This window comes from Montipora foliosa, chromosome 10 (assembly GCF_036669935.1).
Source record: "Montipora foliosa isolate CH-2021 chromosome 10, ASM3666993v2, whole genome shotgun sequence".
NCBI lineage: Eukaryota > Metazoa > Cnidaria > Anthozoa > Scleractinia > Acroporidae > Montipora > Montipora foliosa.
The window spans coordinates 20,693,297-20,708,296 of NC_090878.1; the positions used below are offsets into that span (position 1 = coordinate 20,693,297).

The following is a 15,000-nucleotide window of genomic DNA, read 5'->3' on the forward strand; positions in this document are numbered from 1 at the left end:
AATTGAATAACTCGAAACCCCGCTAACTCGAACAGATTTTCGTTTCCATTCAGAGTTCGAGTTAGCGGGGTTCTACTGTATGTATCAGGGCGCTTATACATGTTGAAAAGGCTTTTTAATAGACCCCAGTCTACTGCATCACACCTTTTTGCTCGGACCGGCTCGTTTCACCGCCCGGTCTCTTTCCGCCCTGGTATGTATGTATGTACTCAGACGACGAACGAGGAGACTTGGGGCTCAGTTAGCAGTTACACTACAGTGACTTAACACGACGTATATGTCAATTTCATAAGATGGCGTCTAAAAGAACGCTTCGGTATTTCCGGCGGATCACAATTCAGGAAATGTTTATCGTCTTGTGGAGAATTTTAATTTTGCAACTTCTGTTCTACTGGGTGTCGACATTCTTCTACAGTTGTGGTAAAAGGATTTCAATTTCAACTGATGGCAAGATTCGTGAAAAGCTACTATAAAATTCACAGGCACGACATGCATCTTCACGCAATGCTTACTTTCAAGTAATGGATCATACGACAAGGACATATTTTGTGTGTGGTTTATTGAATCTAATTCCTTGCAAGCGGACATTGGTAAGATTCACATAACTGCTTTGAAACTCTTAGTACCCGTTGGTGAAGTCATTCTTACATGAATTGTCAGAGTACGAGGCAGTTATATATGTCAGTAATTAAATTGTTCCAGCGCAGTCCCAAATGACAACCTTGCCATGACTTTGTTATTTGGAGCTACGTCCCGTTCCCATATCTCCCTATTTTGCCAAATTCCTCTTTCCCTTGTTCTTCATGCTGGTTGTTAATTTTCTAAAATCATTAAAATTCAAGAAATGAACTTTTGTAATTTGAGGTCAAACATTTGAAACAGCACTGGAGATCGAATTCTTCTTTCATTCATTTTGTTCGCCACGTTCGCCAACTTTTATGGACCCCCTCATTTCTTCATTGCTTTGTGCTTTGCCTCGTTGGCGATTGTGGCAAAATTGTCATTTTCGCCATATTTGCCAAATTCGCCGCTTTCGCCAACTTTTATGGGCCCCCTTCACTGCTTTGTGTTTTGCCTCGTTGGCGATTGTGGCAAAATTGTCATTTTCGCCATATTTGCCAAATTTGCCGCTTTCGCCAACTTTTATGGGGCCCCTATACTGCTTTGTGCTTTGCCGTGTTGGCGATTGTGGCAAAATTGTCATTTTCGCCATATTGCCAAATTCGCCGCTTTCGCCAACTTTTATGGGCCCCCTTCACTGCTTTGTGTTTTGCCTCGTTGGCGATTGTGGCAAAATTGTCATTTTAGCCATATTTGCCAAATTCGCCGCTCTCGCCAACTTTTATGGGGCGCCTATACTGCTTTGTGCTTTGCCTCGTTGGCGATTGTGGCAAAATTGTCATTCTCGCCATATTTGCCAAATTCGCCGCTTTCGCCAACTTTTATGGTCCCCCTTCACTGCTTTGTGTTTTGCCTGGTTGGCGATTGTGGCAAAATTGTCATTTTCGCCATATTTTCCAAATTCGCCGCTTTCGCCAACTTTTATGGGGCCCCTATACTGCTTTGTGCTTTGCCTCGTTGGCGATTGTGGCAAAATTGTCATTTTCGCCATATTTGCCAAATTCGCCACTTTCGCCAACTTTTATGGGGCCCCTATACTGCTTTGTGCTTTGCCGCGGTGGCGATTGTGGCAAAATTGTCATTTTCGCCATATTTGCCAAATTCGCCGCTTTCGCCAACTTTTATGGGCCCCCTTCACTGCTTTCTGTTTTTCCTCGTTGGCGATTGTGGCAAAATTGTCATTTTCGCCATATTTGCCAACTTCGCCGCTTTCGCCAACTTTTATGGTCCCCCTTCACTGCTTTGTGTTTTGCCTCGTTGGCGATTGTGGCAAAATTGTCATTTTCGCCATATTTGCCAAATTCGCCGCTTTCGCCAACCTTTATGGTGCCCCTTCACTGCTTTGTGCTTTGCCTCGTTGGCGATTGTGCCAAAATTGTCATTTTCGCCATATTTGCCAAATTCGTCAACATTTCCTCATTTTTGCCATTTTTGTTGTTGTGTGCATTTCTGGACATATCTCTGTTTACACGCACGTAATTGAAATTGGAAGGGGTTTTTTTTGCCCCTAATAGCTGATATTTTGTTTGTTTCAATAAATTTTACGGTGGAAAAGGTTTTTGTGACATTTTTTCGTCCAAATGAACTACCAAAAATAAAGCTTTTTAACGACCTAATGAAGTACAATATTTTTTGTAATTTAAAAATTTGCATAAGAGCTTGAAATAAACATCGCCACAACACACGCACGCACAAGAAATTTAGTCGCTGATTTAACTCTTCGTCCAGTCCTCGGTAATTTTTGAAAACTGTAGTGTTATGTGTAACACTGAAACCAAACGGCAGATTCTCTGGTAACTTATTTGAGTTGGATACCAGAGACCACACATTTCCATCGGAAAGTTTCCAATGGGAAAACAGGACTACCTTTTCAGAAGTTCCGTTTATTCCGGAAATTTTCCAGTGGAACGAACCAAAAACGTGTGTTCCATTTACATCCCAACCGGAATTTCCGGGATTTCTTGGTAAATGGAAAACGCCCGATGAGACGCAAAAACCTTGAGTAGTCTGTGTTTGCAATTGTCTGGCTACATTTATAATTTTGTTTATTTGTACTCAACTCTGCACAGTCTTAGGATAAAAAACAATTTGAAATTCGACTAATTCTTGTCAGTCAAGAATTATTTGAAAGAAAGCTTGTTGTCCATTTTTGTCTTCATTATTGAAAGAAATAGTTCTTCAGTGAAGGGATTGATCAACATTGTTCCAAGTAACAGTCCGGTCACGGGTCAATAACCCGACAAAGAAGGCCTCCGAACCCGACAGATGAAATATAAATATTCAGTTAAATATTACAACAAAATTTAAAAAAACGAAAGGCGTAACTTTCTTGGCTAAAAAGTACGTTGTTCAACTCTAAGAGTGACGAACATTCTTCATTCATTATAAACAAGAACCTTGACACAAGGTGATCACGTGCACCTTAGTGGTTGCCTAGCACGTGATTTTAAAGCAAGCAGCAAAACTATATTCAACTTCTATCACTCTTTGGTAAAAAAAGACCCTCAATCATCGAGAACGGGTGGGGAAAATGTGGCATCCTGGAGACTTCAAAAAATACTTAACGTGATCTTTTGATTGACTGCTTTGAGTTCGTTTCTTATGCCCCAGACAGAGACTGAAAAAGTATTGACTTAACTTTTTATCGCTGCTTTTTGTTTGTAGCAAGCTCCAATTGCTTCTCCTCAATGCAAATATTAAAATAAAGGATCTTTTTGACCCCAATATGTGGATTAAAAGCCATTTTTAGTTATATTAACGCCAGTAAATTTTTACGGTTTTTAATTTGCTGGTGTTTTTTTCTGCTGGAACTTATTTTAGCGGATCAAGTACTATCCGCAAAATCCGCAAAAATTAAACCTAGCGAAAAAAAGGGCTACACCGTAACTCCCGGGTTTGCAAAACCATTTGGTGCGAACGTAAACCAAAAAAAATTGACCTGTAATCATGCAGATGAGACTGAAAAGAAGAGAAATTATGAAGCGGAACCAACATGTTCAGTCCTTCCTTAGTGTGTGGCGTAAACGTTTGCTCAGTGCAACTCTAGACATGCATGACATGCAGGAAAACGTCCGTGAGAGCAATTTGCAGTTAGGTTTTTTCGCGGACTATTTTAGTTAATTAAAGGGGCTATGTCACGTTATTTTTGGGTGTTTCGGAAAAATCTTAAGTTAATCACGAGTTTAAAACTGGAAAATTGTTATATGGAATTCCTTTACCGATAAAATTATCGTTAAGTCACAAACGGAATGGTTCTGAGAAAGAAACGACCTTCATCCAGGCGATTTGTCATAATTTGAAAAACGTCGGGCCGACTTTTTCCAAGATTACCCAAATGTAATCCGTTTCAATCTTGTACATTTATGTCTATCCATGCTTCTCTTTCCTTTTGCAGTATTTTTTTATGTCGTTCAACAGATTTAAGTTGTTCTTGCAATGTTTCATCCTGTTTTTTGGGCATTTTGGGAAAAAAGGAAAGGAAAGCAACATATCAAGTGTCTAGTCGTTCTAGCGCTAACTGGGGATACTGTAAACTGAAATTAACAATTAACGCAAATCAAATCGAGTGCTGTCATCACTGCGCCATCCCTGCACCCCAAATCATGGATGATATCATTTTAAAGAAAAAACGAGAGAGTTTCACTGACTAGGCCTTACAAAATAAATCAACGTGTGAACGTGTGAGCCAAAGGGACATTGCTGGCATGACGTGTGGGTGACCTCACAAACGGTCTACATCACCCCCCTTCACCCCTCCCCCCCCCTCCCCCACTTTAAAAAAATTACTGGAACGTTGCAGCTCAATACTACCCAATTCAGTGCCTTCTGTTTTTGTATAACACGTACCACAGGCAACCCAGTTTACGCTCATGGAGCGTCTAGTTTAATTAGGTTTGCAATACTAATTAAAGCCAATGCCAGTCCGGGAACACATTTAAACTGCGCTAGTAGTATTTTTTTCGCTAAATTGCCTCACAGCCCTCCAAAAACACATTTTCAGTATCGCCGCTCTCGCCTTGTTTATTTGCCGCCTTCCTTCAAAAGACACCAACGTCGCTCGCACACCAGCTGCTCTAACTCGTCTTCCATGGAAATTTTCCCTATTACAGGGAGCTGGATTGCGTAACAACCCAATACATGTACATTGTATTGGGCTAATATAAGACATGAATCCCACAAGCGGAGCAGTTTTCTTTCCGAAACATTGGTGTTGTACTTCATTCCTGTCCTCTTGACCATGAATCTACGGAACAGGGCTTTTCCAAATCCTGACACTCATTTCCGTTCATGCCAAAAATTAAATGTCTAAGATACGAGCCAAACAATATGTCGACCTTCTGCCCTCGGACGTCGACATCTTTTAGACCACTTCATCCAGCACTTTAAACGGCAGTAACAACAAAATAGCGATACCTATACACGAATCAAATATTATATAAACTATTTACAAATATTACAACCACCAGATCAAGATTTTACGGTCGATGGAACGCGATGGAGCTTTACCTATCACAGATTACTATTTTCTGTATTACAGAAAATGATGCCGAAGCAAGCGCCCTCCCGTAATGACTCATGGTTGACAGTGTCCCTTTAAGGTCCCTATATTTACAGACGCACGGCAACATACAATCTATTTGTTTTATATATGTATACTTTTTGATGACGTCAGCTATGCATTTGTCCTCAAATAGATCACAAGTGAGAACCAATCAAACGGCGTGCATTATTGACTTTATGATATATATAATACTCGTTTAATATAAATACAGAGGGCAGTGCCTTTGGTGTCCACAAATTAGTAAGGGATTTCTTTTCCCTGGCTCGATGGCTTTTGACACTCTTAATAAAGTTTCTGCTACTACTACTACTACTACTACTACTACTACTACTACTACTACTACCTTGCTTCACTTACACTGCAGATAGTAGGCATATGTCCCTAGTTCTTTGAAAATTAATACCTCGGTAATCTGATAACTTGCACTACACAGCGGTAATTCAGAACTAAGAAATAACACATTCTGTCATGATAACCAAAACCCTCAGGAAAAATCCTTGACATATACAGTTACCATTCAGTACTTTTTTCACATCACGTTGTGAATCGCTCACTTGAAACACTCGTTTACAACAGCCGCTGCTCATTTTACCCCACAAATAGGGTCCAAAATACATCATTCTATACTTCCGATTTGTCTCAAACTCGGAGCGGGAAAATTTACCGTTTAGGCACCTTGAATTTCTTATCGTACTTGCACAAAATATCACTAATTAATGGGCTATTAAAAGAATTACGTTATAGACCTTATTCATAAATGGCGGTCAATTTATAATTCTTTTGTCGAAGTGCAAATTAGCCTACCAAGCCTGGATACCATACAGTGAATTGAAAAGAATTCTTGCTCTAAAATAAGGCTTGGTAGGCTAATTTGCACGTGGACGAAAGAATTATAAATGTGACCGCCATTTATGAATAAGGTCTATGCTTAGCTTTGTACATTAAGACTAAAACATCTTGAAAGATGCAAACTTGGCATACCAGCGCTAACTAAGGAGTTCCTCCGTCATACTACTCCAGCTTATTATTCTAAGACATTTCATTCAGTTTCTAAATGGCGCAAAAAAACGTCCTTTGATCCTTATAGTAACAAAAGCTATGAAACAAAACAAGTTTAAGAATCCGCTTCAGGTTTATTTTCATTTTTAGACTATTGTGCAAAAGCATGCCAGTGATTTGCATCAGTTTCCCATGCACTTACTCTTCCATGTTTAATGGATCAAACTGCTGAACTAGAAACCGCCAGGTTCCAATATAACTTGGATACCGACACTTAACATTTTCTGCTTTCACCATGAAGTACGTATCTTCTTTCGAAAAGTACAATGGTGGGACTTCACCATACTTCATGAGATTGTAGGTGTCTTCACCGTAGGTAAACTCATCATGCGTTTTGTCTTGGATGTTGATTTTTCCAGGCCATGGATGCTGCAAAATATTAATGGACAATGCAAACTCAAACACCTTCGCATCTCTTGTTGGCGGTTCCATATTGCCACTCGCGTCTCCGTTTAGATAAAGAACAAAGAAACCACAAATTGAGATTGAGAGCTTAAACAAAGGAATTCGGAATCCTTCGGGGTGAGACGAACGAGGTGGTACGTTAACAAATCTGAAGTGATCATTGGATTCCTTGACATTCTTCAAAACCACTTTGATGGGGAAGTCAGTTTCATTCACAAATTGAATCCAATCACGTGGCCCGATCACTCGTGTCGTCGTCCTTTTTAAAAGGTTTCCAGGAGGAATTTGGTGCCTCTCATCTAGTCTCATCTTCACTGACTGGCGAGAGACGCACTCGGCTGCAGTTTCAACTGTCGGCATATCAGGCATTTGGGTTAAGCCTAGGCCGTTTCTCACCGCTTCTACGACGCTTTTGTCTGACAACCGTCGACTCAAAGCCAGGATCTTCATCAGTTTTCCACCCTCACAAGAAAGACTTCCAAGAAATTTTAAATACTTCCGTTCTGAAAGGAAGGAGAGTTTTCCTATCGCGTCATCTCTCTGACAACGGAGTCTTCGATCCACTTCTTTACTTTTGCTCACTTGACCCAGGTCTTCAAATCTTGCTTTAGCAGCCATAAGGAGTCCCATGAAGCAACTGTAAGCCTTACAGTAAGTAGTTAACGCCGTCAAATAATCGTCCACCCCGGGTTCTCCAGTGAGGGATCCTTTGCTGTATTTAAACGTCAGTGGCATTTCAAACGTGTTCGACAACTCACCCATAAATTGGACATAATCATTCCACAGGTTTGGATCATCCAGCTTGTCTCTTTGACTCATCGTTCGCAGCTGGGTTATTTGTTCTGAAACACGACAGCTTAAACCATCGTATTTCTGGTACTGTAAACGACGATTGAAGCTACGCCATCCATTGTCAACAATCTTTGCCAACCGATCTACCACAGATGGTTGGTTTTGTTTCCTACCGAGAAGAATGAATTGACAGAACCATCTGATAGCCATACCATAAGGTTCCCCTGTCAATCCCGCAATGATAGAAAGTATTTCCAAAATGCCTTCTATGATGTCCGCATCATATTGACTATTTATCTTTCCTCTGGATTTTATAATAGCGTCAAGAACCTTTTCCGCTTTTTCGTTCTGAATCTTCCTTGCCTGCAGTTCACTTGATGCCATTTCTCGTCTTGAATCTGCAATTTCCAAGTAGAAAAAAGTACAATTTTACTTTTAGTTCTTTTTTCTTTTCTTTTTTTAGTTTGTTGAGTTTAAGCCAGAGGTACAATGACATCACAGTGGACTTGGTAAGACAGAATCAAACAATGATAGAATGAGGCATTACTTAAAGTTGATCAGTTGATAGGCAGACTGTAATTCATATTAAGTGAGTTATTGGTTTAAACCCTTTGTTGCACTCTTTCCATCTCGCTGCCATGAAAAAGTTGGGAGCCCTTTATCTCTGTTCTGAAAAGATACCGTATAATACAATGCAAGAACAGATTAAATTGGATATTCGGTGATGCAGTGGTCTTTTTTTGCTTGCATGGCTGGGGGTCTGCCCATGTGTGTGTGTAACCAATTGTTATTTTATAGTAAATGTACTATGAAATAACAATCGGTTACACACGCACATTATGTGGGTGCCCTGTGGTTTGCCGTTCAACGTGAGGGGAGAGGAGGTTCTCCTCACCCCCTCCTCCCCTACCCCAGAATTAAACAGAAAAATAAGACACCCTCGTACATCTTTGTTTATTAGCTCTTGTATTAGACTTCGACAATTTTTCAGTGTCCCTAATTTGCTGTTATTGGCTTAACACATTCCTACGTGAATTAAGTTAGTTGATTATAAAAGTGGACATGCAAAACCGTTTACCACCGTTCGGCTTCTCTGCCAAGTTTTCAATTGCACCCGGCCAAATTCAACCCTGCGATTTTAGAAATAGAATGAGGACCGTGTTTTTCTTTGCATGGAATTGTGAGTAGGCTAGTCAACCATCTGCGAAATTTGAAGACGTTTTAAAAGCTAGAGACTGCAAATAGTTAGTGATCAAGGAAACTGCACTGTCTTAGTGATGACGTGTCCTTCAGCAATCCGAGCAACAAGCCGGAAGGTAAACCTTACTCAACAGATACCACCATATCCTCAGATCCAATTGCAAGAGATCTCACAAGTTGGAAGGTACTTACACGACGATTTCCTTTTTGGTCCTTAAGGCAAAAAGAACACAAAAAGACCTCCGTCACTTGCTTGTGAGCGTTGTTAGCCACATAAAAAACGATTACCATCGAAAGAGACTGGAGTTTTCTTTATTTACCCCTTGTGTAAGCGTAATTTTACTGCCCCTGACAACATGCAATGGCTGCAACAGCTACAACTGGTGAACTCTGACATCCTTATTTTCTTAAAATATGCTAGTGCAATGTGAATAACACGCCTCTAAATGGCTGGCTTGGCTCCGTTTGGAAGAGACGACCAACCTCTTCTGGAAGTTAAGATAATAGGAGGAAAGCGAGTGGAGATTGCAGTTGATAAGAATGGAAAGCCACTAAATGACCAAAGCACGAGTATTAACCTGCAAGGCTCGAGGTTTCAAGGGCAACAAGCACTCCGGAGCTCTTCGGTTTTGTCGGCTTCAAGCTCAGGAAGTTCCTCTACGATATCTGCTCCTTCAAAGTCAAACTACAATAATACTCCGCCAAGAAAAATTTTAAAGTCACAAGACGGTCCCGAACTTGCAATTGATCTTCGTAGTAGCAGCGGGCTTGAAGGCTCGAGAGTTAGAAAGTTTTCTTCTCCGAATTCATCCCCTGTTTTGCCACCTATTAAAAAGAAACCAGTCATTGATTCTGACAAGGCGAGTGGCCTTGCTTCGAAAGTCGGTTCTGTGTTGTTGGGATTTGATACGCTGAAACTACGAGATGCCTATCTGAACTTCGCAGGATTTGATTCAACTTTGTCGGGCTTTGTCTCCGCGGATCAAATCGAAAGAGAATTTTTTAGGTTACAAATCCCTGTTAGGGGAGATCTGTTAAACGAGGTGCTATCTTTGTTTATGTCAGCTCACCGACCGAACTGGATAAACTATGAGCAACTTTTGAAATTTCTCAGTAATTCAGTTCGTCCGACTGCCACTAGAGAGTTTCAGATGTCGCAGCAAATTGACATGTCATCTAACCCAAGTAATCGTCCTCGACAAAAAATATCTAAGGATTCCCCTAGGGAAACTACTTTGCCCCTAAAACCAAATCAAGTGTCACCAAGGGCGGATGAAATGCAAAAAGGGCGACAGAGTGCAATTGCAATGAAAAAAGCGTTTCAAGACAAGAAAGATACTGAACTCTTGTTACAAATGGAGCAACTACTGAAAGACATTGATTATTCTCAGGAACTTGTGCAAACTTTGAGGAGAACGCTAGAGGAAGATAATATAGCAGGGGAAGAATTTTTATCTTCTCAAAAGGTACATGTACAAGGCAGACGAAAATGCTAACATGTCAGACCCCAATTGTTCAAAAGATGAATAGCACTATCCACTGGATAAATCACTAACCACTGGATAACTCAATTGGTTTTGCTAGTATTTATCAGCTGGATAGTGATTTATCCGGTGGATAGCGCTATCCAACGTTTGAACAACTGGCCCCAGGTTGTTTAGTGCATAATAACGTCTCTTTTTAATGTAATTCCAGTGTCATGCTGTAAGTTTCAGGGGCAGACAAAGGGGGGGAGGGGGGGAGGGGAGGGGAAGGGAGGGGGGAGGGTAATAGGGTGGCTAACCACAAACCATTTTTCCCTCCTTTTTCTTTTAATTAAGTCAATAAACAAATTAAATTTACAAATTATTAACAAATCATCTTACAATATGCAAGTTTTATTATTTCAAATCTGGATGGCCTCTCTCTTCGCATAGGATGTATTAATTAATGTACCACCCAAGTATCTGATTTCCTTGACTTGAAATCTATTTATTTTCTACTTTTGCAACATAGTATTTCTATTAGTATTGTATTTTTTATTTTTCCTGGAACAGATACTGTTTACCTGAAGTGAACTTTTTATCATAGTAGGGGTGACAAATGCTACCTCCAAAATCTTGGCACCTGCAAACTTTTCATCCAATCTCAAAATCTCGACAGTCTTTGCAAAGAGTCTCGAAGTCTCATATATATTGCATTTATTTTGGTGTGAAGTCTCCGATGTTTTGGTCTCAGCCTCTCAGTGAGTCTTGGATTTTCCCATTCGTCTCCCCTTATAATGCAAAACATAAGCAACGTCACAATGGCAGCCTAAACTATCTGGACTTTTGTCAGAGTACATACTTCAATTCTTTCAAGTCAACTCCCCCCCCCCCCCCCCCTAAGAAAATTCCTTGATCCACCACTGAGTTGAAACAGGTTTTGATCGAATCCTGTTTGAAGGCACCTGAATTTTTGAGGTTTCCATGAGAGGCAACTGCTTCAATTGTCCATTGAAGTGTGAGGATCACTTTGAACACTCTTTTGTAGTAAATTTATCATTGCAAAGTGTTAAGGGCCAGAAAGTAAAGAGGATATAAAGGAGGTCCCATGATTTATGAGTCAGTGAGTCATGAGTCATGAGTCAATGAGACTCGCAGTCAATATAGGACAATCACATGACTTTTGGAGGGCATATAGTTTATTTGTGTCCCTGGGGACACAAATAAACTATATGCTCGACAAAAGTCATTTGATTATCATTATTTTTAAAAACCTCATTAATAATTCATGAGCCTAACAGCCTATCAAAACACCAATAATACGTCACATGTATGAGCTTTATATCCTGATAAAACACTCCTCGTTAGTATTCTTTATATAAAGAATACTAATAAGGCATGGCTTGTTTTTCTTGTGTGCTAATATTCACCTCTTACAATTTGAACAATTGTTTTGAGTCGAGAGGGACACGCTCTTTGTGGAATGTTTTTTAAGCCGTTCGAAAAACTTGAAGCACATGTTTTATCAGGTCTAAAAACACTCGGCTATGCCTCGTGTTTTTAAACCCTGATAAAACACTGCTGCTCTATTTTTTAAACATTACATCAATTATACACAAGGCCTAATCCTACCAATTCATCTAATAAGAAAAAATTGTTTAACAGAGATGTAGCTTGAAACGAAGATGCCTGTTTTATGAGTCAATGAGACTCACAGTCAATATAGCAATAATTTATTGATTAAGCCTAAGCCCTTGTTTCAGTGGTTAGGCCTAAGCACTCTCTGAAATTTTAGCTTTCATTTCATGGGTTATGGGTTAGGGTAACTGCACTAACTCATTGACTCATTGACTCATAAATACCTAAAAACCAGGTGCTATTAACTTTCAGTATAGATCAAGAAAATAATGTGAGTCAAATTATTGACTTCTCACTTTGTCTGACGCAAGGCAATTTTCCTTGTTAAAAGTGGGCAGTTTAGGAGTCAGTGGGTTAATATTTTACCTCTAAAGCCACTCAAGAGCACTAGCGGGTCAAGAGCACTAGCTGTGTAAATGTGTCTCCACTCCAACTCAAATAAAAGTCTGGTCCGGACTCCAAAAATCAGCAGTGTAAACAGAGTGCCAGGAACGGGGCCTTAAGGCCAGTTTTTTTGGTGTGCCAAACCAAATTGTTGTCTGTTTAAATGGTAAAAAAAAATTGGTCCACACCACTTTTTAATTGGTCTAGACCCAGTGTTTTCTGTAGTGTAAATCGGCTTTTAGTGGGATGTACTATTGAATATAACACTATGATGGACTAGCATCCCATCCAGGGGTGAGTACCAAATTACCCCCCCCCCACCCCCATGGGGTTCCCCTTAAGCTTGTGAGTTGATGCAAACTTTTCTTGTTCACAGCTAAAGAAAATCTGTGTGCAGCATCATGTTCCTTTCAATAACTCTTTGATGGACATGATTGTTGACAGACTCGACAAGTACAACTCTGGAAAAGTAAGGTGAGTAGTGTTTCCATAACAGCTGCAATGCTGTTGTATGATTGTATATATTGCTAGTGCTCATCACCCTTACTTGCAGTCGAGGACTGAATTGCGAAGGGCGCGGCTCACGACATCGGGCTGAAAGCATACAAAGGCACCTCTGGCTGCCGCTATACAGTCCATGTTTGATGTCGGAGCACAGCACCACAGCTAGATGTTAATTAGCTGTGAGTCGATTTTGATGAGGGAGGCAGTAGATACGCATGAATGCCTGAGGTAACTACAGTGATTGGGCATGAGATCACGTGACAGATCACTGGAAATCTCTTTTTTTTAAAAACTTAAAATCTTAATTAAATCTATCTAGATCTATCTAATAATCTATCTAATAATCGAAAATTATAAATCCTAAAATCCTACAAATGTACCGGTAGTTTTTAAAAGCTAGATTCCTTGCTTTTTTCCTTAAAATATTAATTCTAATTTCTATCCCAGATGAGTAATGTCTAAAGTCTAGTATTAGTTTTTTTTTTTAATTTTTGGTAGATTCTGTATAAAATGTGAAAAGTGTCCCTAAGTGACTAAGTACAATAAATGAAACTATATAACTATAAACAAAATAGGAATAGATTAAAAACTGTTTCAAAAATATATTAACTGTAATTGTATATCAGTTCAGTTCCATGCTTCTTCTTCTTCTTCTTCTTCTTCTTCTTCTTATTATTATTATTATTATTATTATTATTATTATTGTTACTATTATTATCATTATTATTATCTGGCTATATCACAGTGATTGCCACTAGAGTATCCGGTATCAGCAGGTAGTGACACACCACCTTAGTGTTCCAGGTTTCTTCTGAGAATTCCCACTGGCCCCATGGGTACAGATTTCTGTAATGTCTGGATACTTAAACCAATGCACAGGTTTTCCAGGTACTTTTGTAGGTTGGTAGAGAAAGTATCAAGAATGCCAATCAGAATAGGGGTGATTCTAACCTTACGCAGTCGCCATAGTCTCTTTATTTCAAAGGCCAGGTCAATACATCTCTCCTCTTTCTCATGTTCCTTCAGGCAAATCTGGCTATCAACATGGCAAGCAACATTGACAAGGAGGCATTAGTTTGTTTCCTTGTCAATCAAGATGATGTAAGGCCTGTTATGCAACAATTTCCTGTCTGCCTGAATGGCAAAATCCCAAAGGATTTCAGTTTCGTTGTTCTCTAGAACACTCTCTGGGGCGTGCTCAAACCACTTCCCTCCACTGTTGAATCCATACTGATTGTAATTATCATCATCATCATCATCATCATCATCATCATCATCATTAACCCAAAACTCTTATGCTCCATACTAAATGGAGATAATTGCAATCCTTTCAATATCATTAGTAATTAACTTACTGCATATTTATTTTGTTTGTCTTAGTTGGGTTGAATTCTTGTCCTTCATTGAGCGAGCTCTGCCTCTTCCAGCACCTGACACTGCTTTCAGCCACAGTAGGGACGGTAGGCGTGACCTGGAAACTCCCCCATCCAGGCCAGTTTGGGAGACACGGCAGCCCCTTAATAGTGTCAAACAAGAAGGGAGGTACCCACTCCGCAACAACAGTTTGGGTTCAGAAGATTTGTATCATGAAAAACATGACCAAGGGGTCATCTTAGGTAAGGAATGTGTCAATGTCAGTTTCTCTATAAATTTCTAAATTATTATCAATGCGCACGGCCAAATGACAAACTGCCCTCCGTAAAACGCGCCTCTTTGCGGGTCAAATGGGAAATGTGCGGGCTGAAAATACATTTGCCGCCCTGATACCATGGGTGTAGCCAGGATTTTTCAAAGGGGGGGTCAGACTGTGTCAAACAGAGGGTACTCGCGTTTTCGCAACCTGAATGTTGTAGGTTGTTTGAGTAAAAAACGGCTTACAAAGGGGAGGTCATGGGCACCCCAGGACCCCCCCCTAGCTACGCCCTATCCTGATACTGATTGGCTGCAGAGATGTTAAACAACTTCGCTGGGCCAATGAGATTGTCCTATTTAAGTGCGAGGATTACTTCTACATTTGGTCTGCAACCCACACTTCAAATATATGCATTCCTTTCATTCTCACAACCTTTGTTTGTATACACTGAGGGACATTTCCATACCATAGTTTCATGCTACATCTCTGTTAAACAATTTTTTCATATTAAATGAATTGGCACGATTTGGCCTTGTGTATTGATAATAATGATAATCAAATGACTTTTGTTAGGCATATAGTTTTTTTGTGTCCCTGGTAGCATCATTTGCACCCTTGCTCCGCTCGGGCATAAAAGATGCTACTCGGGCCACAAATAAACTATATGCCCTCCAAAAGTCACGTGATTGTCCTATTGGTGACCATTTTTAGTTGAGTGCAAAAAAGGGCCTAAAAAAGTG

At 40.0% G+C, this 15,000-nt stretch overlaps 2 protein-coding genes across 3 annotated transcripts in view; one reads left to right on the plus strand and one right to left on the minus strand.

The window, feature by feature from the left end:
- Window positions 1-285: 285 nt before the first annotated feature.
- The window catches only part of LOC137973271 (uncharacterized protein C1orf87-like), a 21,543-nt gene continuing 6,828 nt past the window's right edge, over window positions 286-15,000 (plus strand). The window contains exons 1-5 of one of the 2 annotated variants that reach the window (XM_068820048.1): window positions 286-590; window positions 7,902-7,947; window positions 9,060-10,104; window positions 12,500-12,597; window positions 14,008-14,243. In XM_068820048.1, the coding sequence (XP_068676149.1) occupies window positions 9,085-10,104; window positions 12,500-12,597; window positions 14,008-14,243 (1,354 nt within the window). In that variant the 5' untranslated portion in view covers window positions 286-590; window positions 7,902-7,947; window positions 9,060-9,084. Of the gene's footprint in view, window positions 591-7,901; window positions 7,948-8,970; window positions 10,105-12,499; window positions 12,598-14,007; window positions 14,244-15,000 lie in introns of those variants that run through there. The other variant, XM_068820047.1, reaches the window with a different exon arrangement.
- On the minus strand, window positions 4,512-8,956 carry LOC137973272 (uncharacterized). Its single transcript, XM_068820049.1, has 2 exons — window positions 8,831-8,956; window positions 4,512-7,836 (listed from the first exon to the last, which is right to left on the minus strand). Exon 2 carries the CDS (start codon window positions 7,820-7,822, stop codon window positions 6,380-6,382), a length of 1,443 nt encoding a protein of 480 aa, XP_068676150.1. The 5' UTR covers window positions 7,823-7,836; window positions 8,831-8,956; the 3' UTR covers window positions 4,512-6,379.